The sequence below is a fragment of the Oncorhynchus mykiss genome, chromosome 23, assembly GCF_013265735.2.
Source record: "Oncorhynchus mykiss isolate Arlee chromosome 23, USDA_OmykA_1.1, whole genome shotgun sequence".
NCBI classification, from domain to species: domain Eukaryota; kingdom Metazoa; phylum Chordata; class Actinopteri; order Salmoniformes; family Salmonidae; genus Oncorhynchus; species Oncorhynchus mykiss.
Window position 1 is genome coordinate 15331021 of NC_048587.1, and position 24928 is coordinate 15355948.

Consider the following 24928-nt stretch of genomic DNA (forward strand, 5'->3'; position numbering starts at 1 on the left):
ACTTTACATATTGCGTTCATATTTTTGTTAACTGACAAATGGTACGCTACTAAAGAAGTTCCAGTAGATTAAAGAACATTTTTATACAAACATACATATATATATCAGCTAGCATTACATACTGTAACTATGTTTCTAGGACATACCAGTCTTTCACAATTCATCAGAAAGTGGCGGAAGTAGGCAGGGTTAATTGGAACAGGCTGCGGGGTTAAATGTAACACTGTTTCCAATGGTAAAAATTAGGGGTAATTGGAAAATGTTCTGATTTGAAACCAATATTTCGATGAAGATACACTAAATTGTCCAAAAATATTTTCATATCTTTTAGGCATATCATAACGACCAAAAACAGAGTAGCCAAAAGGTATATATTTTATAGAAGATACTTTAAGCATTCAAGCATGACTTTTAAGCATGACTTTTAAAGGTATCATCTTAGTTGTACTGGCAAAGTTATATTTAGACACATATATTCATTACATGTATAAATACCTTGTAAAACACCATAGAATTTACATGTTACAATTTACCACAAAAAATACAATTATTGTCATGAACTATACCAAAAGGCCTCTTCTTACTGATAAAAAGTATATAATGATTAGTTACATGGGGAATGTTCCACAGGTCAATAATAAAAAGAGACAGCAAGAATATTTTGAATATTTAAATAAAATAAAAATCATGGATTTAAGCAAAACATAATAGGCAGGTAGATACACTAACCAAGCATTAGCACATTGAATAACAGCTTTCTCAGTGGTTTCTAATTTGAGTTATTTGGTTGTTACTTTGTACCCAGTGTATATTTGTGCCCCAGTCCCCATTACCATAGTGACCTGTGTCTCTTTGTTCCGGCCCAGAACTAATCTGTGTCCACTGCTGAGGGCTGCCTGCCCCTCCCCACAAACCCCTCAATGCCACTGCTTCATGAATTATTAAATGCATGCCAATAATGAATAGATAGACAACAGTGGGCTGAAAAACAAAGGCAACCTCTGGGTGTTTAATTAGCAGTGGGTGTTGCTCTGCATTTCTGATCAGGCCATGGTAATGGACACCTGGCAGCTGAGGACCCACTCTTCCCGAAGGGGGCGTTGCGTTGGTCAGCTTCCAGGCAGTCCGATCCATCACGTCGCCTGTTGACTGGCTGTTTGTGGAACCTGGCCTTATTAATTATCAGCTCGTTTGGAGCGGTGGGGGTGGTAAGAGCTCCTCTGCAATCAATGCAAACTGTCGCTCCATGAGAATTCCTGCGGAAGGCGATTAAGATCAATCGGACTGGGCTGACATGATGGGTCTTTTCCTCTCCGAACACGACAGGACAAGTGGGAAAGCTCCTGGGATAGAGCTGTGGAAGGTGGTGGATCTTGTCTTTATAGATAGATAATCCATATCACTGTTTCCTCTGGTGTATTAGAGTATAAGAAGCTACATATAACTTTTGCCTCTGGGGGTGCTCTTGAGCCAAAAGGGGTCCCTTAAAGGAGCAGTGCAGTCAGAAATGTGATTTAACATTTATTTTTATGACATTGAAAATTATGAGAATGCCATTTTCATGTAAGAGTTGTTTGAAAAAAATGCCTGGAATTTCAGCTTGTTCATGTGGGATGGAGTTTTTAGCCCAGATCATGACATCACAATCTGATCTGATTATTCTGATCAATGACCAGTCATCTTTTATTTGCATATATAGCCTCCTACTTTATGCTCCAATCCGGGCTGTGTATGCAAATATATTTCAATTTGTATCAACACCCACACGATCTGATGGAGCATTTCAATGGCAAAAGGAGGCTCAGGGAAATAAATTAAATATATTTGGAGTTATTTTTATAAAATAAACAAAGTAATTCATTAGACATAGCGATGATTAAAAAAACAGACAAAAATAGAGACAGAAATATTGTCCAGAAATTACATCATTAGCATATCTAAAAATTGTCCCACCTGGAATAATATCAACAAACTATTAGTAAGTCTAAGTAGTAGACATCAGCAAAACATGAGTAAGCCAATAAACAGATGCAAGCCATCTACACACAGGCAGAAGTAACGACTCAGTCTCAGTATTCAAGTACTCGTACATACATGACCTAGATACCGGCGCCCTCACACACAGACAAGCTCCCAAATCAAGGGTAACCAAAGTCAGTTTCATGTCATTAAAGCAAACCTCTTAGAGAACGCAAGCGGTCTATAGCACACATACACAGAGAATGCATACTTGCTGTACAGAATATACCATACAGGATTGCATGGTAGGAATTGACAGGGGAAAAAACAAACATTTAAAATGCACTGTCTTGAGTGATATGTATAGGATCGGTATAGAAGCACACAGACTGAGGACATCCAGATTTGAAAAAAAAAGACCACCGATTCTATTTGATCAAACATCTACAGCATATTGAAGTCTTAACGCAAACGATAAATAGGGTTAGACGGGTAAACATCTCTCCATATAACCCCTGTCTTTGGTCAATAATAATACCCTCAACATTATCTCGTGAAGGCCTCTCTGCTCTGAGAGGAAAAGGGAGCACTTGAGAGGGACTGGAGTGGAGCTCAAATACGATCATGTTCCTGGGGGCTTAATCTGTTGCATAGACAGATAAGCATCGCTCTGACACTCATGTTAATAAAGGGGGTTTTCAAGAGACGCCGGGAGCAATTTAGCAACGCCTCCCCTGACACCCCAACACACACACATACGCCACAAATCTTAACAGCACACACTCTCAGCGGCAAGTGCCACTTACAGGGATGTCATGCCATTCACCCCACTGTATTCACCTAATGGTTCTGATGAGGATAGTAGCAGTTTTGACTAGGGTGGAGACATTTGCTATGATTTGTAGTTTATTACGGGAGAAGTATCTCTTAGAAAGTGACGTGGCATACCTACACAGAGCCCAAAACATCAGGAACCTCATCCTAATATCGAGTTGCGCCCTCCTTTGCCCTCAGAACAGACTCATTTGTCGGGGCATGGACTCCACAAGGTGTCAAAAGCGTTCCACAGAGATGCTGGCCCATGTTGACTCCAATGCTTCCCACAATTGTGTCAAGTCGGCTTGATGTCCTATGGGTGGTGGACCATTCTTGATTCACACGGGAAGCGGTTGACACACTCAAAACGATGCGTCTGGCACCTACTACCATACCCCGTTCAAAAGGCACTGAAATATTTTGTCTTGCCCACTCATCCTCGGAATGGCACAAATACACAATCCATGTCTCAATTGTCTCAAGGCTTTAAAAAAACAAATCCTTATTTAACCTGCCTGCTCCCGTTTCATCTACACGGATTAAAGTGGATTTAACCAGTGACATCAATAAGGGATGATAGCTTTCAGAGCAGGTGTTCTTAATGTTTTGTTCACTCAGTACACATTTGTGTATTTGATGTACTTTTGTTCTAATGAGAATTGTTTCAGAGCTTAGTGTGTTGTAAGAACTCATTAGTGCATGGGAATACGTGTGTGTGTGTGTGCATGGGGGGGGGGGGGGATTATGGGCATGTGAGGGCCCTCAATTGCGGGAGGATTATGGAAATCAAACCAGAGAGATTAGCTAATGGGGAAGTAATGGCCAGTGTCTGCCTGGGTCAACTGGGCCATGCAAATCAAGTGCTGCTGCATGGGAGAATTAATACCCATGGGAATCAGATCAGCTAGTAGCTATGGGGCAGGGCCACGGACTGACGCCAAGCACAGAGGGCAGCTTTCACCAGGAGTGGAGAGGAGAGCAATGGAGCAGAGGAGACGTCGCCAGATAGTGCCCTCATTGACGTCAACACTCAGCATGTAATCCCAATGCCTCGTCTCCACTGAAACACCGACCCACTCTATCTCTCCCTGCTCATAAAATCGCTATTCATTCACTCTCGCTTGTAGGATACAGGAAACAAATGTCCTTGTATTCAATCGATAGCAGTTGTCGGGTAGGAAAGTTAAAGGGTCATTTTTTTTACATTTTGAACTTCACTCGGGCTCCCGACTGGCGCAGCGGTCATAGGCACTGCATCTCAGTGCAAGAGGTGCCACTAGAGTCCCTGGTTCGAATCCAGGCTGTATCACATCTGGCCGTGATTTGGAGTCCCATAGGTCGGCGTACAATTGGCCCAGCGTCTTCCAGGTTTGGCCGGGGTAGGCAGTCATTGTAAATAAGAATTTGTTCTTAACCGACTTGCCTAGTTAAAGTAAGGTTGCATAAAGAATAGTCATCTCCAGCACAACATCAACACGTGAAAATGGCACGTTTCTATGTTTTGAAGATAAGTGTTTCTCAATGATATCAACCAGGCTATGCCAACTCATTATTGGTTAAAATCACATGTGGCACAGCAATGATGTCATTGGAAACACATCCTCCTCTAAATGTTTTATTACAAAATGTAGAAATGTGCAATTTTCACATATGCTGGGGTGGTGCTGGAGATTAAGGGGAATTTCACAATTTATCAACTTCAAGTATGAGGTTTTGGATGTTAAGTGGTTTACATTGGTTTTTGACTTGTGACATATTGTATGTTGTGTGTTAGGGACATAGTTTAACCCTGATTCAATATGAGATGAGGCGGGGAAACATCCGGAGTATGAGGATACTTGACCGGCCTCATCATGAAAGCAATGGAACATCATTTCACACTCATCAGAGTTTTTTTATTTTTTATTTTTTTGAACGTCAGAGGGCTTTTAATTTAGATTTGCGGCAGGCGGTCTAACGCTGTTCCCCCATGCATGGCCTCTCCCCTCTCATTTTCATTCCCACCCACTTGTCACAACCATTCATCAGGACCCGGGCAGAGGACACTTGCCTGCCTACTCACAAATGCATGGAGCAGCCAATAAAATTAACCTTGTGGCAATTGTTTTACCACACATTTGATAGCCGGGTGTCAGCTCATCCGTTACGGGCCAGGAAATTTTAAAAAAAAGTCAAGCTCCAATGTGCAAAAAATGATGACTAAAGGGCCATCAATAAAGCATGGCTAATGCCAGATTATGGAGTTAAGACCAGATCTATCAATGCCAGACTGAATGGGGACAGAGCAACTTCCTAGGCCTGCTCATTTGGGTCGAAGAAATACACAGTAATTTGCTGGTAGAGGAGTAGAGACGGCCAGATATATTTACAGTCCAGCACACCAACATCCCTGACCCAACCCTGCTGCTGGCGTAAGGGTGGGAGAGAAGTGGGAGTCGGGGTGTAGGAAGGGGGAGTGAGGGGGATGTTTATTTGCGCTCAACACCTCCTAAGCGATCAATATTTTTAATTTGGGTCCGAGTTATTATTTTTCACATCACTGCGCCGGGGAGCTGAGTAAAGTGGCTCATATTTTAGCGCTAAAAAGATCGATATGACAGGCTCACCTTCACTCTGCCCCTCGCCGGCTGGGGTCCGCACATCATAATGTATGGTGGCAAGGTGCACCTGGCCGCCACATGCTGGAATCACATCATTATCTGTGCTGGCGATCCACCCCACCCCCCACCCCACCACCCCCCAGACAGTCCTGATTTACTCCCCGCCCAGGTCCTGCCTGCAGCCCCCACTAAACCAATCCCACCACACACAAACACTTAATCAGAGCTCTGTTTATGAGGGTGAAGGGGACGGACTGTGTGTACGTGCGCTTGAATGTGTGCTTGTGTCAGATGCTCATTTTTGTGCTGGTCCAGAGGAGGGCATAGACCAAGTTCCATAGATTAGGCTCCTTGTATTAAATGCATACATTTTTCGGCATCTCCTTTCAATTAATTATATACACATGTTCAACCTACATTTTTCCAGGGAGGCACAGCCTGCTTTCTCTCCCTCATAATTCACTTCTGATGGCAGATTCATTGATTGTCGCTCAACACGTCCTGTGTGTGTGTGTGTGTGTGTGTGTGTACAGTATGCGCTTACTTGAATGCCCTGAGTGCATGACTGATGGTCAAGGAGAGTTACGGCACAACAATGATGACATCTACTCCATTCAAATTGCCTCGCCTGCACTGTACTTCTCACCATATCGAAATAAGAGCCCAGAGATTTAGTTTTCAATATTTTAACCTGCTTATCCTCACAATGCCATCTCCCTGACCATGAGGGTGGAGGGGTTTGTGTGTAGGTGGGGGTTGGTCCTCCTTGTTGAACCTGTGTGTGTGTAAACCAGCGTAGCGACCACCCTGTCGTTCTCTCTCGCTCTGTAAATGCAGAGCAGGGGATGCTTAAGGGGTAAAGGATGAAACGATCCCCCATCATCTGGCCTTAAAGGGGGAGGGGAGATGGTGGTGCACCGTGAAAATAGGTGATGAGTACAACGCAAGTGAACACACACAGTCCCAACCCCCGTCACCGCAGTGGGCCACTAAGTGTTCATAAATTCCTGGGTGCAGTTTGGATGATTGCATTACTGTGGCCTGCTGGAGGCAGCCGTTAAAGATGCAATGTGTCACATTTTGGGCGACCCGACCAAATTCACATAGAAATATGAGATATAGATCTGTAATTCTCATTGAAAGCAAGTCTAAGAAGTGGTATATATGTTCTGTGTGCACTATTTCTATGACCACTATTGTTTTCACTATATATTTTACCTCTTGGGGATGTTATTCGAAAACATAATGTTAACTTTCACTGCTATGCGGATGACACACAGCTGTACATTTCAATGAAACATGGTGAAGCCCCAAAATGCCCTTGCTACAGCATGTGTTTCAGACATAAGGAAGTGGATGGCTGCAAACTTTCTACTTTTAAACTCGGACAAAACAGAGATGCTTGTTCTAGGTCCCAAGAAACAAAGAGATCTTCTGTTGAACCTGACAATTAATCTTAATGGTTGTACAGTCGTCTCAAATAAAACTGTGAAGGACCTCGGCGTTACTCTGGACCCTGATCTCTCTTTTGAAGAACATATCAAGACAATTTCAATTGCAAAAATCAGAAACTTTCTGTCCAAAAATGATGCAGAAAAATGTATCCATGCTTTTGTCACTTCTAGGTTAGACTACTGCAATGCTCTACTTTCCGGCTACCCGGATAAAGCACTAAATAAACTTCAGTTAGATTTCAAGGTTTTACTGCTAACCTACAAAGCATTACATGGGCTTGCTCCTACCTATCTCTCTGATTTGGTCCTGCCGTACATACCTACACGTACGCTACGGTCACAAGACGCAGGCCTCCTAATTGTCCCTAGAATTTCTAAGCAAACAGCTGGAGGCAGGGCTTTCTCCTATAGAGCTCCATTTTTATGGAACGGTCTGCCTACCCATGTCAGAGACGCAAACTCGGTCTCAACCTTTAAGTCTTTACTGAAGACTCATCTCTTCAGTGGGTCATATGATTGAGTGTAGTCTGGCCCAGGAGTGGGAAGGTGAACGGAAAGGCTCTGGAGCAACGAACCGCCCTTGCTGTCTCTGCCTGGCCGGTTCCCCTCTTTCCACTGGGATTCTCTGCCTCTAACCCTATTACTGTGGGCTATACTCAGCCTTGTCTCAGGATGGTAAGTTGGTGGTTGAAGATATCCCTCTAGTGGTGTGGGGGCTGTGCTTTGGCAAAGTGGGTGGGGTTATATCCTTCCTGTTTGGCCCTGTCCGGGGGTGTCCTCGGATGGGGCCACAGTGTCTCCTGACCCCTCCTGTCTCAGCCTCCAGTATTTATGCTGCAGTAGTTTATGTGTCGGGGGCTAGGGTCAGTTTGTTATATATGGAGTACTTCTCCTGTCCTATTCAGTGTCCTGTGTGAATCTAAGTGTGCGTTCACTAATTCTCTCCTTCTCTCTTTCTTTCTCTCTCTCGGAGGACCTGAGCCCTAGGACCATGCCCCAGGACTACCTGACATGATGACTCCTTGCTGTCCCCAGTCCACCTGGCCGTGCTGCTGCTCCAGTTTCAACTGACCTGAGCCCTAGGACCATGCCCCAGGACTACCTGACATGATGACTCCTTGCTGTCCCCAGTCCACCTGACCGTGCTGCTGCTCCAGTTTCAACTGTTCTGCCTTATTATTATTGGACCATGCTGGTCATTTATGAACATTTGAACATCTTGGCCATGTTCTGTTATAATCTCCACCCGGCACGGCCAGAAGAGGACTGGCCACCCCACATAGCCTGGTTCCTCTCTAGGTTTCTTCCTAGGTTTTGGCCTTTCTAGGGAGTTTTTCCTAGCCACCGTGCTTCTACACCTGCATTGCTTGCTGTTTGGGTTTTAGGCTGGGTTTCTGTACAGCACTTTGAGATATCAGCTGATGTACGAAGGGCTATATAAATAAATGTGATTTGATTTGATTCCCGTTCTGCCGTTTTAGCCGTTTTTTTTTTTACTTTTGGTTTTGAACACCAGCTTCAAAACAGCTGAAAATACAATATGATTGATTATGGAAAATATATTTTGCAGCGGTTTAGGTGGTACAATGATTCTCGACACAGTGACCACTTGTTTTATCACATAAACTGAAATTAGACAAACGATTAGAATTTGAGCAACCAGGAAATGGCGGAGCGATTTCTGCATATTGCACCTTTAAGGTCTCACCGCTGGAGCAGGCTAGGTTGCTGCTGGCAGTTTCTGACATGCCTCTAAATGGGGCCCAGCCCTCAGCAGCTTTTCCCTCATCCCAACCACGGAGACAGAGCTGAGCTACTCAGGGAGGCACCATTAGGTTTGAAAAGAAAAGAGCTGGGAAATAATAATGTGAACCGACTAAAGTCTCAAAGTAGGCAAAACCTTGACAGGAAGAAAACAAAAACCTTAGATTGAACTTCCTAATTTGAAAGCTTAGGAATGCGTACCTTCCGTTGAATCTGTATGTGGGTCTCAGTGTGTATACAGAACGTAGCTGCATGTACGTGTGCGCACACACAGCACAGACAGAGCTAACTGGATAGACGGAACAGGAAGCTGATGGGAGTGCTCCTAGTGTCTCTCAGGGTGACAACACTCTAGTCTCCACACCAAAGGACACCACAGGGGAAATCCAATCAAAAACATCCAGAGGAGGTGTCAAAAAGATGGCACCCAGCACAAATAGCAGCTAAACAGATTAAGCCAATGTGACAGCTGGTTTGAGAACAGACGCGGACGCAGGAACGGAGTGCGATTCTTGTCAGAGCAAAGAGCCTGATTTATCCTCTGGCCTCTCACTCCCGTCTTGTGGACCAGAGCAGGGAAGGACGCCTTTAATTTCCCATTAAAATGCTCTGGAACAACGGAGGGCTGTGTGTGTTGGTGTGTGTGTGTGTTCATTTGTAGGTCACTTGTAGCCATTGACTCGACGCAGAAGGTGTGTGTGTGTGTTTGTAGTAAATACTGTTATACATTTTTCATAATTCTGCGATGACGCATAGAAAAACAGAGTGAGTGCTGTGACAGAAACAGAAACACACACACACACACACACACACACACACACACCCCCAGTCAGTCTGTGAGGAACGCTAGCCTAGGTAATAAAGGCAAGGCATTAGTGAACATCATTCCACATGACACCCCAGCAGCCCAAAGGGCCGGGCCCGTGATAAATATTAATGGCCTGGAACAAGTGGATTGGGAGTTGAGTTATCAGGGCGGGCTTTCCTAATTGACATTTTACCTGCTGTATACCTTAACAGCCCCGTAAAACACCAGGCCTCAGCCTGAGGAGGATGTGTCACTCAAGACCCCCCCCCCCCCCCCCCCCTCCCCCTCATCACTGCACAGCACACACACAGGAAAGATGTGGAGGTTAAGGCTGGCCTGCATCCCTCACTGTCGGTCTGCATCCAACACGGCCTCAATGCCTGATTGACGGACTTACTCTGGTATGGAGTTAGGACCACCGTGTGCTAAATTGGACATAAATCTTAGTCCAGGTTATCACACAGGGGGGGGGAAATCAAAAATGTTATATTATACAGTGTCCTACTAGGTCCTACAGTATAGCCTGTCATACTAACAAAAACCCTACCCTCAAAAACCAGCCGCCTCTTTGACCATATTAGCCTGTTGACATATTCGTCTCATCACAAATCAGAAGAATCAGCCAGTGCTTTCTTGGTAAATTAAGAGGTGTGCTCAAATGACCCAAACAGAGATGCACCTCGCTGACACAGCTCGCACACACTCAGCCGTGTGCTTCATTAGGTATGGTGAGGCTGGCTGTGGCGAGAGGGAAGCATATGGCACCGCCATCCAGCCAGTGTACCCGACAGAGACAGACAGGTCAAGTAAACACTCCCTCAGGTCATTACCATACACTTTCACTACATTATAGCACACCCGCTCGCTGCCGCACTCACATAGATATCCCCGAAGGAAAACACACACCGGCTGCCATTACTGGTAGGCTCAGGGAGCCACACAGGGGTTGCCACTTACATTATCTGGAAATTGACAGGCAGAGCGGACAACTAACAATTACCCACGAGCAGAAATCGAAGTTTGAGTAAACAAATAGGAGTGATGTCATCCGGACTAAATGGCAAGCCCTGTGTGAAGCGCACTGGAGAGAGTCTGTATCCTTACTGTCGCCCCGATTTGAATATCTATAAACATATACATTTTGTGGTTTGTATACATGCATACATACATACATACACTTATTCAAGATATGAGAGTCTAAAAAGGACCACACACAGCACACCGAATGTTGATCTTCTGTTCGTCTGCCGACCGTTCAGCACGCTGTGTTTTAAGGACCACCCGCTGGTGGATGTCTGACTGCCAACATCTTCATGCGATTCAACCTTCAAAAATCGCTTTGCACCTGGTTCGCAAATTACAGCCGGCACTCCGTTCAGAAATGCTAAGTACTCTCGGCCCGGCAAACGCTATTGGCGTGTCAGAGCCTTATATAAACTTGGGAGAAATAAAATCAAAAACAAGTGGATATAATCATCATCACCTAACCGAAATGGCAGTTAATTATTTTAGCAATAGGGCAAATGGTTCCAATACGTTCATAATAGGTTTATGAAAAGAGCATTTTTGACTGGTGGTGGTGGTGTGATTTACCACTGTTTGCTGTTAGGGAGGGAGAGCAGTGTACCGTGGTAATAATACCTCCTAGGATAGAAAGGAAAATCATGACAGACACGGCTCAGCAGTCAAAACCACACTGATTGTTAGCGGGTTCCTTAAACCACATCTATTCCCTTCTCTTTATGGGCTCCAGAGCCAGAGAATTAACCATCACTTCACTTCTTCCAAATGTAATGTTGGGAGTGCAACATTAGCAGCATTAAATGTGTGTGTGTCCAACGTGGGGGAAAGGGCCACGGTGTCCGGATGAAACTTTCAACTGGTATCGTCAACACTGAGTATCTGGCTCCACCTAGTGGCCATGCAATGCAACTGACGTGTAGTTGCGCATAATCTATAGAGGGAACAGGCCACAAAATTAACCGAGCAACAATTTGGCCCAAGCATTGCACATCTTTGTGATAATTACATCACTGGGGCCCGAGGTTCCCTGCCATCCAGGACCTCTATGGCAGGCAGTGTCAGACTCCAGCCACCCAAGTCATAGACTGTTCTCTCTGCTACCGATGCATCAAGTCTGGTACCAAAAAGACCCTGAACAGCTTCTACCCCCAAGCTAGAAGACTGCTAAATAGTGAACCAAATAGCTGCGTGGACAATCTGCATTTTGACCCCTTTTGCACTAACTCTGACTCATCACATACGCTGCTGCTACTGTTTACTATCCACCCTGTTGCCTAGTCACTTTATCCCGACCTATATGTACATATCTACCTCAATTACTTCGTACCCCTGTGTACATTGACTCGGTACTGGTACCCTGTGTATGTAGCCAAGTTATTGTTACTCACTCCTTGTGTTACAATTTTTCTGAATATTTTTCTCTCTGCACTGTTGGGAAGGGCCCGTAAGTAAGCCTACACCTGTTTACGAAGCATGTGACAAACACAATTTGATAACACTTGAAAAGTTGCAGCTGGTTTGCAGATCCACAAGACATTCCATACCATCTAGCACCGCCTTGTGGCGGTCTACCATTATTGCGCATTCTAATAAAATACTGGGGTCCACAAAGCTGAGGAAAATGAGTCTGAGGGTTGAAGTCCCTCAAATAATTACTTGATTGAATTTCCTAATTCATGTCTTACTACCATCTGAGCTTCCCCAGCTTCAGCTTCCATCTTTCCTCTGCCATCTTATCTAAATGTCACCGATGTGTGTAGAGCGTTCTGATGGAAATGGCTGCTGTGCAACACCCAGGAGAATACAGCACCTCTGTTGCGAGTCAAGACTGTGTGCAGTAAACAAAGCTCTCCTGAGACTGAAAGGAAGAGGACCACTTAGCAAGGGCAAATGGACCAGCCGCACTTACTGTGAAATGCTCCTGGGATTTGTAGTTCTCGTCGAGGTAGACACGGACTCTGTTGTACTCCTTCATGGCATCACTGGACAGCAGCTCTCTAGAAGACAGAGGACACACGTCACAATATGAAAATGTAGTTATTTCGTGTTCGTTGTTTCCGGTAGACTTCCAGTCATTGCGCTAACACTAGTTAGCAATGGCTCACGAAACTACCTTCAACTTCTTTCAAACGGCACGCAGAGAAATACAAATGGTGTCCATGACTTCCTCTGACTCTGGGCAGGGCTTAATTGACAAAATCTCACACTATCCCTTTGAGGGAGAAGAGATGAGGAAGAGGGTATTTTGAGAGTATTGGGATATTCTGCTAAATCTGTTGAGGCCTCAGACAGTCTTCTGCTTATTTTAAAGATGTTTTTATTTAACCAGGCAAGCCAGTTAGGAACAAATTCTTATTTACCATGACCAAATTTACCATGACCAAATTCTTATTTACCATGACCAAATTTACCATGACCAAATTCTTATTTACCATGACCGGCTGGCTACCTGGCCAAACTCTAACGACGCTGGGCCATCTGTGCACCACCATATAGGACTCCCAATCACAGCAAGTTGTGATACAGCCTGGAATCGAACCAGGGTCTGTAGTGACACCTCTAGCATTGAGATGCAGTGCACACCTGGACACCCTAAATTGGTTGAAAAAAATATTAATCAAGAGAATCTTTCCAAATCCCCATTGACATAAAACTTTGTTATTCCATCCTATGAATAAACAAGATAGACTACATAAACAGGCCATGCAAATAAGCTAATGGTATTCTAGTACATCCGTTTAATTATATTCAATTCATAACCTTCTGACCTTAAAAAAATGTTGTTTTTAAAGAACCACCAAAAATTAAACCAAATAAGGTATGTCACCAGAAGGTGGAGTTGTTCACTCATTTTCACTGAGTTTTTGGACATAGTTTTCCTGTGGACCAAGGTCGTGGGTGTTTCCTTGACAGAAAAATAGCCAACTTTAGTGATGATTATGGGGTATGAACACTAGAGTTGGCTGCACCTCTTCAGTGAAGGGCAATTTGAAGTGGGACCATTGAGTGTTGAGGTTGCGAGGACACTTACTTGACAAAACAATCCACGTGTGACATGGACGCTTCGTAGTTCTTCCCACCCACCTCTTGACAGTGCACTGCGATGAAGTGGGGCCTGTGTGATTGAACAGTCTGCAAAGAAGAGAACAAGGCATGGAGTTAACAACTGTCTAGATCCACTACGTGATGGTTTCAGTATGAAAAAGATCATTTCATGCACTATTGGTTAAAGCCTGTTAAGTAAGCATTTCACTACACCTGTTGTATTCGACGCACGTGACAAATAAACTTGGATTTGATAATCATTTACAACACAAGGAACTTCCCACCCAAATGATCTATCATTCTGAACTTAAGTTTGCGAACAGAAATGATACTGCCTTCCTCAAGAGAACACTGTTCTCTAAACATTCTACAGAGTCAGATCTCCACAAATAGCTGAATTAAGGGATTTTAAAGTCACAACCAGGCAACAAGCCTAACCAAAACCCCCAAAAGCACCCATTTACAGCACATAGGAACCCTATAATAAGGTCTGGTGGTTTTGGAGTTTGACAGAAGCTGGGTAACACCCAAGACTGGGGGACAAACAACTAGCAGAGGCCAAGATACATTACAGCCAACAGGGAAAAATCATCCCAGCTACTGTACAGTAGAGTATCAGACAGATGTGTCTGTGTGCAGGGTGTGACAGAGTTTTAGACGTCTCACTAGATCAATAACGAGTCTCTCGCCATTGGGAAATGTTATGTCAGAATACAGGAAACACTACAGAAAATACATGTTCCAGAACATAGCCCTGTCATAAAATATAAGGTACATGAACAAAGAGATGTTGGCGATCTACACTGCGCTACACAAACACCTTGTCCCGGATCTGTTGGGGTCGTCTCGGCAATATCTATAGTCATTGGTAAACAGCACAAACAGATCTGGGATCAGGCTAACAAATACCTGGTCAGAGAAGGAGAGCACTCAGAGCAGAGGGAGAGACGTTACACAGTCATTTCCACTCCAGTCACATGACATCTCCCGTGCCCCCCCCCCCCCCCCCCCCCCCCCCTCCCCTAACACTAAGAGGTGTTTGTGAGTGCACTGCCACCAAGCCCAGAGTGTTCAGGAGTGCTGACCCGTAACGGAAAATCCATTGCTGAGTGAATTACAGTGCTCAGAGGCACTCACAGGGTCGAGCTATGGATGGTGGGCAGGCCATAGATCACCGTCACCCAGGATGTGTGGCCTGGGACAGCGTTAAGCCTGGGACAGCTCCAGGCCTGGAGGCCTACTCTGGGCCCTACTTCACTCCCCCGCCTGCATTATTCTCACTAAATGCAAAATCTAATAAAAGTAATGTATGGCAATAACACTATGGATTTTCCATCCACCTATGGCTTGTCACTTAGCTGGATGACCCAGAGACTGGGCCCCTAAGAACCAGGGTTCTCAAACTTAGAAAGATTAGTGGACCTATCAGCTCCCACTGAAAAGGTCAGACTCTCAAGGAGCTTTAGCTAGAAGTTACATTGTGTGTGAGCCTGTGGGCATGTGAGAGGGAGAATGCAAGACTGTGTGTATTTTGTGTTTTGCATCTGTCCAAGTGTGGGTTTTCTGTTTGTTTTTCCAGGCAGTGTAACTCCAGCTCTCGATTCCCATGCAGACTCATAATCCTGAAGACTAATTTAATCCTACTACTTTAATCAGAAATGCTATTGATAGAAAAGGTCAAACAAGAACAACTATTCAAGTTTCCTCCATCTTTCTGAAGGCCAACCAAACAACCCTCAGCAGCACTTTTTACTCTATCGGTTCATTTTGATTTCAGACTAAGAGTTGTAGTTGACAGATTGATTTTCAATATGAGGGCAATAAAACACACTTTGTGTACAGTCTTGTCAGCCTTAAAGGGATAGTTCCTCCAAATTACAAAATTATACATTGGTTTACTCTGCAAGCAGTCTATGGAAAAAGGTATGACAGCAATTAATGCTTTAGGTTAAGTTCCCCTGGTACGGTTTCCCCATGCTAATGTTTTGGCTTTTGTGGCACAAATCCCATTCGAGTCATGGGGACCGATATTAGCACTTTTTCGCACATCATGTCCAAGTCATCCAAAAGTACTTAAAATGTATTTTGAAGCTCAACTAAGTCAATTATAGACTATTAAACATGATGTGTGAAAAATGCAAATATTGGTCCCATGATTTGAACGGGATTTGTGCCTAATGCTAAAATGTTAGCATGTTGAAACAATGCCAGGGAAACTAAACCAAATCATGTCCATAGACTGCTTACAGGGTGAGAAAACCAATATGTAATTTGGGTGAACCATCCCTTTAAGAGCAGTAAAGATCGATCAGATGCAAGGAACTCCCTTGGTAGCGAGACAGTTGCTATATGGTGATGCCTTTAGACCACACAGTGGTGATGGACACAGGTACCAAAACGGGGATAATCTATCCATCTTGTTTGTCAAAGGGGTGCGTCCAGTCGTCCTCTCTCCCCCTCCATCCTGATTCCTCGGAGGTTCCCTTAATAATGGCAATAACATATCACCATCATCTAAAATTGCAAACCACGGAAGGCACTGGATTTCTTTGACGGCCAAACAATGTCATATATGCCATTACCATTGAGCACAATATAAAATAATCATTAGGCTTTAGCCCATAATTCTGGTTCTCAGTTTGGAAACATTTTACATTTCGACCAATACCTAACTGGAACACAACACACATCATTGACCTCCACCAGTCCAAATCCATGTATAGTAGCCTACATCTAAGCTCACGCCGATTCACACTACAGGGTTGAACGAAGCGCCGTTTATTGGGTCTGATATTTTCTTTGCAAGCCCAGTACAGCTTGGCTCGGTGGCTTGGCACAGTTTTGGCTTAGCAGTGTAAAAAGGGTATAACTTAAGTGAACACTGGCTCAACGTTTCAAACACACCACGTCCACAGCTAGCCTAACTTGGCTGCTATCAGACCAAATTGTACAATGTGTGTCGCCACAGGAGCCTGGGTTCTGCATAAGGCTGATGTTTTATGTGTCCTTATCCAATTGTCCTTATCCAATTGTGGTTTCTTTGTTCGCTTCTTTGCGTTGTTTGTAACTTATTTTGTACATAATGTTGCTAGACATCAGAAGTGCAATTACACACTTATCTCATGATAAGCTGTAGACCACACTATCTACCTAGGGTGTTTTCATCTGTATTTTTTGTAGCTGTCAACATACCACCACAGACCGATGCTGGCATTAAGACCGCACTCAATGAGCTGTATTCCACCCTAAGCAAACAGGAAAACGCTCAGGCAGAGGCGGCGCTCCTAGTGGCCGGGGACTTTAATGCAGGGAAACTTAAATCCATTTTACCACATTTCTATCAGCATGTTAAATGTGCAACCAGAGGGGAAAAAATCTCTAGACCATGTTCACTCCACACAGAGAGATGCGTACAAAGTTCTCTCTCACCCTCCATTTGGTAAATCTGACCACAATTCTAACCTCCTGATTCCTGCTTACAAGCAAAAATTAAAGCAGAACACACCAGTGACTAGATCAATAAAAATGTGGTCAGTTGCAGCAGATGCTAAGCTACAGGACTGTTTTGCTAGCACAGAGTGGAATATGTTCCGGGATTCCTCCGATGGCATTGAGGAGCACACCACATCAGTCATTGGCTTCATCAATAAGTGCATCGATGACGTCACCCCCACAGTGACTGCACGTACATACCCCAACCAGAAGCCATGGATTACAGGCATCATCAGCACTGAGTTAAAGGCTAGAGATGCGCTTTCAAGGAGAGGGACTAACACGGAAGCTTATAAGAAATCCCGCTATGCCCTCCGATGAACCATCAAACAGGCAAAGCGTCAATACAGGACTAAGATGAAATTGTACTACACCGGCTCTGACGCTCGTCGGATGTGGCAGGGCTTGCAAACCATTACAGACTACAAAGGGAAGCACAGCCGAGAGCTGCCCAGTGACACAAGCCTACCAGACGGGCTAAACTACTTCCATGCTCGCTTCGAGGCATAAAACACTGAAACATGCATTAAAGCAGCAGCTGTTCCGGGGAAACTGCGTAATCACGCTTTCCGCAGCCAACGCAAGACCTTTAAACAGGTCAACATTCACAAAGTCGCAGTCCCAGACGGATTACCAGGACATGTACTCCTGGCAAGTGTCTTCACTGTTATAGTAGCAAAGGGGATGTACGACTAGCAGGTGTCCACATACTTTTTGTCATGTAGTGTGTATCCTATCAGCACAAGACACACACACCATTGAATGTTTTTACAAGTGAATTCCATGCCAGATGTTTTTTAAAGACTCACGATGCATATGGCAACAAAAAAAAGCCCACTTTTCTCTGGATCTTCTCACAGTGGGCCTTTGATGGGTTGTAATCTAGGGAGGCTGAGTACTACTTCATGGTACTGATTAGGAGGGGGAAAATAGCGTGGCTGGAGAGTGTGACACAGTGTGCGGAGGGGGGATAAAATGGGCTTCTGAACGGGCACGTGATGTGATGAGAAGTCTTTCCTAGACACTGAACTCTGTCCACCTGTTGCTGTACATTCAATCAACAGTCTTTACAACACTGATTCTATCTACAAATCACACTCACAATCGCTCAGACAGGCTCACACACACAGAAAGACAGTCTTTTAATACATTTTGAGTCACTCTCCCCTCACACGTGAGAAAGTGCACACACACACACACACACACACACACACACACACACACCACACACACAGTAAATCAGAAGAAACACATTATGTTGAAGTATTAATTATATTGTTATAACTTAGAATAAATTAGCCATGTACTAATTACCCTAGAAATAACTCCTATTTAATAGATCTAACAAGTCACGTGTTTGGATGAGCCCGGGAGTATCCTGTGAGGCCAGTGGCCCGTGACAGCCGGGTAAGGTTTCCAATGCAAATAGATTGAGGGATCAATCAACTCAGCATAACGCAATTCAAAGCATTGTTTATACTGCACTCTAGTGCCGGGATACCATTTCACTTCATTGCACATGTGGAGCAGGCAAATGCCCTGCTTTGCCTGAAGATTACTCCAGTCAGTCGGTGCCACTCTGCTGTGTGCCAGCCCAGTGGACTAGTGAAAGCTGCCTGGATGCCCATCAGATCCACGCTTACTGAACAAACAGTAACACACATTATTAAATCCTTCATATTATTACAATTATTAATGCCTTGCATGATGGTATACACTTGTCATTTGTATACTCTGGTCTCATCTGCAGGCAGGGAGTGTGACCGCATGCCTGCTTTGGGAGTGTTTGAACAGAATGTATGTCTCTGATACTAATCAAGCGTTGTCCAAAGACCACATTTTATTTCCTGAAGCTGCCTTTCGAGGAACACCCTGAAGCAAGGGCTTGTATCAACAGTAAGCTAGTTCCTTGAGTGGGACACACACACACACACACACACACACACACCCACACACCCACACACACAGCAGGGCAAACTTGCAGGATGTCCTTTCGATTGTAACAACCGAAAAAGCAGTTAAACAGCTTTGTTCAGGATGTTGCCGTTGCCACCTTTCTGTATCTGATGGCCCGATTTCACAAGGACCTTCAAACTACCCTCCATAAAAACATAAGCAATCTGAACAAAATAGTCATTCCAGATGTGGTTTGCTGCAGTGCGAGTTGCATTCCAACACTATCAAGTATAGTGAGACATTGGACTATTTCTCAATATGAACTCTTTTTGACCCACTGTCTAAACTGTACCACTTCCAACCACAAAGTCAACTGTTTTAAAGAATGTATACCAACGGGGCAAAGATCACTTGTTGATGATATTGATGCTGCAATTCAAAAATTGCTTGCATCATCTATTCCTTACCACACAAACTTCCTTACAACCGACACCGGTCTTCTCTCATCTGTTGATAGTGTGTGTGAATGAGAGAGATTACAATATGTGTGCTAAGCTGATATATAAGTAACTTAGAGAGCCGTGTGAATAGGGGCAGGCTAACATAGTCGTGAGCATTGCAACGCTACACTATGAGCTCTAGCATACACTGGTGCTGTTCTGTCCCAGTTGCCCTAGGAGTACACAGTATGGTGCTGCTTTCCATGACGTCACCCAGCAGCACACCACATAGCTGGCATGAGCCTGCAGGCCTGCCTAGCTCACACAGCAGGGGCACACCTCTTTCTATCTCATTCATTCTTCCTTTTTCTCGCTCTCTCACGCACAGACACACACACAAGACACCCCCCCCCCCCACACACACACACACAGAGAAAAACACACACAGAAAAACACTTAAATCCTGAGGCAATCAACCTGTCCACGCATGCCTCAGGGTTAATTCACCGTCATAATCGCACAGCGAGAGCATGGTGAACAACTGACAATCTAAGGCGCAAATGAAGAACCCAGCTGACTCCATGACTTCTCGACTACTATATCTAATGTATGAAGGGGAGAGACCAATAGGAAATTCTGTGTTTGTGATCATCTTGAGCTCATGTGCATTTGAGTCACTTCAAAACCAAAGCACCGCGAAAAATAGTTAAGAAAATAATATGCAAATTGAGAACAATGTGCAAATTTTCACATTTGATTTTGGCTGTGTTTTTGTGCATCTGAAAGTAAAACGAAAATGTGTTGACTGTCAAAGAGTGTTCAATTGTACAAGTTCTCCCACTTAAAAAGATGAGAGAGGCCTGTACATTTTCATCATAAATACACTTCAACTATGACAGACAAAATTAGGAAAAAAAATCCAGAAAATCACATTGTAGGATTTTTAATGAATTTATTTGCTAATTATGGTGGAAAATAAGTATTTGGTCACCTACAAACAAGCAAGATTTCTGGCTCTCACAGACCTGTAACTTCTTCTTTAAGAGGCTCCTCTGTCCTCCACTTGTTACCTGTATTAATGGCACCTGTTTGAAATTGTTATCAGTATAAAAAAGACACCTGTCCACAACCTCAAACAGTCACACTCCAAACTCCACTATGGCCAAGACCAAAGAGCTGACAAAGGACACCAGAAACAAAATTGTAGACCTGCACCAGCCTGGGAAGACTGAATCTGCAATAGGTAAGCAGCTTGGTACGAAGAAATCAACTGTGGGAGCAATTATTAGGAAATGGAAGACATACAAGACCACTGATAATCTCCCTCGATCTGGGGCTCCACGCAAGATCTCACCCCGTGGGGTCAAAATGATCACAAGAACCGTGAGCGAAAAAAATCCCAGAACCACACGGGGGACCTAGTGAATGACCTGCAGAGAGCTGGGACCAAAGTAACAAAGCCTATCATCAGCAACACACTACGCCGCCAGGGACTCAAATCCTGCAGTGCCAGACGTGTCCCCCTGCTTAAGCCAGTACATGTCCAGGCCCGTCTGAAGTTTGCTAGAGAGCATTTGGATGATCCAGAAGAAGATTGGGAGAATGTCATATGGTCAGATGAAACCAAAATAAAACTTTTTGGTAAAAACTCAACTCGTCGTGTTTGTCCTCCAAAGAATGCTGAGTTGCATCCAAAGAACACCATACCTACTGTGAAGCATGGGGGTGGAAACATCGTGCTTTGTGCTGTTTTTCTGCAATGGGACCAGGACGACTGATCCGTGTAAAGGAAAGAATGAATGGGGCCATGTATCGTGAGATTTTGAGTGAAAACCTCCTTCCATTGGCAAGGGCATTGAAACGTGGCTGGGTCTTTCAGCATGACAATGATCCCAAACACACCGCCCGGGCAACGAAGGAGTGGCTTCGTAAGAAGCATTTCAAGGTCCTGGAGTGGCCTAGCCAGTCTCCAGATCTCAACCCCATAGAAAATCTTTGGAGGGAGTTGAAAGTCCGTGTTGCCCAGCAACAGCCCCAAAACATCACTGCTCTAGAGGAGATCTGCATGGAGGAAGGGGCCAAAATACCAGCAACAGTGTGTGAAGACTTACAGAAAACGTTTGACCTCTGTCATTGCCAACAAAGGGTATATAACAAAGTATTGAGATAAACTTTTGTTATTGACCAAATACTTATTTTCCACCATAATTTACAAATAAATGTATTAAAAATCCTACAATGTGATTTTCTGTATTTTTTTTCTTCTAATTTTGTCTGTCATAGTTGAAGTGTACCTATAATGAAAATTACAGGCCTCTCTCATCTTTTTAAGTGGGAGAACTTGCACAATTGGTGGCTGACTAAATACTTTTTTGCCCCACTGTATATATGTGTGTTGAACCAACAAAAAGTGAATTTACCTAAGTCTTAAATAAGCCATACAGTAACCTCTTTTTTTGACCTACTCAGTTTAAATCAAAGAACAGGTGACTTGAATGATGACTACAGAAAGCATTAGGGAGAAAATACTTCTGTCAGCACAAACACCTGTTTAAAGCAGGCAACAGTGTATTTAAAAAATAATAATAATAATAATTTTAAAATGAGGCTGATCCGATGGCAGACCATCTATGCTCGCTTGTTCTAAAAGGACTTCAAAAAGGCTGATAAAAATGCATCGCCAGCCATTACACACAGGTTTCCTGTATAAAACATGTATACGGTGTGTGACGTCTAACCTTCCACGTGTATCAGTGTCTCTCTCGGGCTGTTTGTCTGCATGTGTAACTATATATATATGTATATATCCTGGTCTTTCTGGCTCTGTGTAAATCCACATCTCTCACTGTGAATGTGACTGTGTGCTTATCCTTGTGTCTACGGCTGTGCTTGTATCCACGTCTCTATGGCTCTGTGCGAATGGATGCATATCATTATCAGCGCGTTTCTACGGTTGTCTGTGATCGTACGGGTAGCACTATCAACGTTTCTCTCTGGCTGTGTGTGACTGCGTATGTATCCATAGATGCGAGGCAGCAGCAGGGCCCTCAGCAGCCCAGAGACATAACTATCACACACACCATGGCCAGATGGCGACCAGGGACGATAAGGAGAGGCAGCATGCAGCCTCTAATCCCTTACTTCCACCAGATAGGAGATCAAGAGAGACACGAGCCCACTGAATCACTCATTGGATACGCGCACTGCACACCACTGCGCATGGATACCATCTCTACTCGCTCACTGCCACTTGCTACCGCAGTGATTCCGTTCCACAAGCTAGGAGAGACATGGGCCGACTGAAGCCCTCCCTTTCTAGTCAGTCACCCCTCACCGCACACCACTGTAGAGTACACCATCTCTACTCACTCATCGCCACCATGACTTCTCCGCTGTGTCGGTCATAGTGATACTACAGCCAAGCTGTGTCTAAGTTTAAACACAGTACTAAGGGAGAAATCGCACACCTTGAAGTGCACTGTTCCAAGACATTAACCTGTGGCGTACTACTGTAAGTTACATGGCAAGGTATTTGGTGTAATGCAGTGTAGTTTGTGAGTGTGTGTGTGCAGTTAACCTGAATTAAGCCTAGGTCTAATCCTCTTACCATTAAACAGCTGACCTGTAGCTGCTCTCTGTGCTTCCACAACCTTGGCTTGGCACATAACCAGTAGGCACAAACATGCATCATTCTAATACACACTTGACAACTAAGCTCATGCTACTCTTATTGGCATATAAGGCAATGGTCCATCTTCCTAATGGAATACAGAACAGGAGTACCCTCTTCACACTACTGAGCCAAATTAAGCCAGATCAAGCTGAGCTGTACTGCATTCGCTTGGTTACGCATCTGCTACAGTTGCTGGAATGGTGCTGGTGAGGAAAATATGTAAAGAAAATATTCGAGAAAAATGTAAATCCAAGACATTCCATTTAGTATATGTTAAGTTTTGTATGATAACTAGCTAGGTGGCTAACATTAGCTAGTTGGGTAATGTTAACTAGGCTAGGGGTTAGGGTTACGGTAGCTAAAAGTGTTAAGGTTCGGGTTAGGGGAAGGATTACCTAACATGCTAAGTAGTTGCAAAGTAGCTAAAAAGTTGTAAGTTGTTGAAAAGTTGCTAATTAGCTGAAATGCTAAAGTTGCCCATGGTGAGATTCCAACTTGCAACCTTTGGGTTCCCATCCACCCCGACTGACCACCCTACTTTTGTTTTTTGCCTTAAGTAACCATCGGTCTTATGTAACCATACCAACCATAACATATCATACTAATTTGCGTGCCCCGAATTGACTTATACTATGTTACGTATAGTCTATGAGACCGGGCTGGTGCAACAGCTGTCTGCCTGTCTATCTGTCTATCTATCTGAATTGACTTCCCCTGCTAGAGTGGAAAAAGTTGTGGTTTTTCAGATGTTCCTATGTAGATCAAAGGTAAGATATGACACAGCCTGTGCTCTTTTCTCCTCAAAGCAACTATCACTCACTGAGTCAAACACAGCCACATGACTACGATAGAGCGCTAGAAATGCAAAGAGCAGATGGGCCTAGAGAAGAGTTGTACATGTCTGTATTCAGCACTGTGTCAATATGAAGAGGATAGGTTCAACGTACCTGGTAGAATTCCCGCAGCCATGTCTTCTGTAGGTTATCAGGCTGAAAACACAAGATAAACTCTGTCAGTCAGGTCATTTTGACATGTATTTTATATTTTTATATGACTGTAGAAAAAAATTACTTTGTCTATTCTTGAAAAACATGATTTCAACCTTAAATTCCTATTACTAGCGACTCAAATAAGAACTTCCAGTATAAAAAAAATTATTCCTCTTGATCAAAAGAGGGTCATACCAGCAATGCCATAATAGAATAGATCTCAACAATATTACAAAAATGACTTTGGGTCTGCTTCAACAGCTTTTACAGGTAGGTAACTATTGTTAAATGAGAACTGATTTCAAATTGTAACATATTATGCAAATGTGGTATGTCCAAACATGAATATTCAATTACATTGAAATTAATGTGTTTTCAGATTGTGTTAGTGTAATGTCCTTCTTAACTTGTTATGGCTGCAATCCCACTAACGGGATAAGTGTCATCAACAACCGCTGAATAGCATAGCACTACATTCAATAAATATTATTACAAATATTTATATTCATGAAATCAGAAGCCTTTTGTTAATCCACCTGTTGTGTCAGATTTTGAAATGATGCTTTACAGCGAAAGCAATCCAAGCGTTTGAGTAAGTTTATCGATCGCACAACAAAACATTAAGTACACTTAGCATCAGGTAGCTTGGTCACAAATCAGAAAATCAATCAAATTAATCGTTTACCTTTGATGATCTTTGGATGTTTTCACTCACGAGACTCCCAGTTACACAACAAATGTTCCTTTTGTTCCATAAAGATAATTTTTATATCCAAAATACCTCAGTTTGTTTGGTGCGTTATGTTCAGAAATCCACAGGAAAGAGTGGTCACGACAACGCAGACGAAAATTCCAAATAGTTTCCATAATGTCCACAGAAACATGTCAAATGTTTTTTATAATCAATCCTCAGGTTGTTTTTAAAATATATAATCGATAATATATCAACCGCAAATGTCCTTCACAGTA

At 43.7% G+C, this 24928-nt stretch overlaps 1 protein-coding gene across 3 annotated transcripts in view; it reads right to left on the reverse strand.

Annotated features, from left to right (window-relative positions):
• Positions 1 to 24928, reverse strand: part of LOC110502317 (inositol polyphosphate-5-phosphatase A) — a 192336-nt gene that overhangs the window by 93389 nt on the left and 74019 nt on the right. For all 3 annotated transcript variants that reach the window (XM_036960462.1, XM_021580257.2, XM_021580259.2), the window contains exons 2-4: positions 23918 to 23959; positions 13456 to 13556; positions 12334 to 12421 (exon numbers count right to left, since the gene is read on the reverse strand). In XM_036960462.1, coding sequence (XP_036816357.1) covers positions 12334 to 12421; positions 13456 to 13556; positions 23918 to 23959 — 231 coding nt within the window. The remainder of the gene's footprint in view (positions 1 to 12333; positions 12422 to 13455; positions 13557 to 23917; positions 23960 to 24928) is intronic.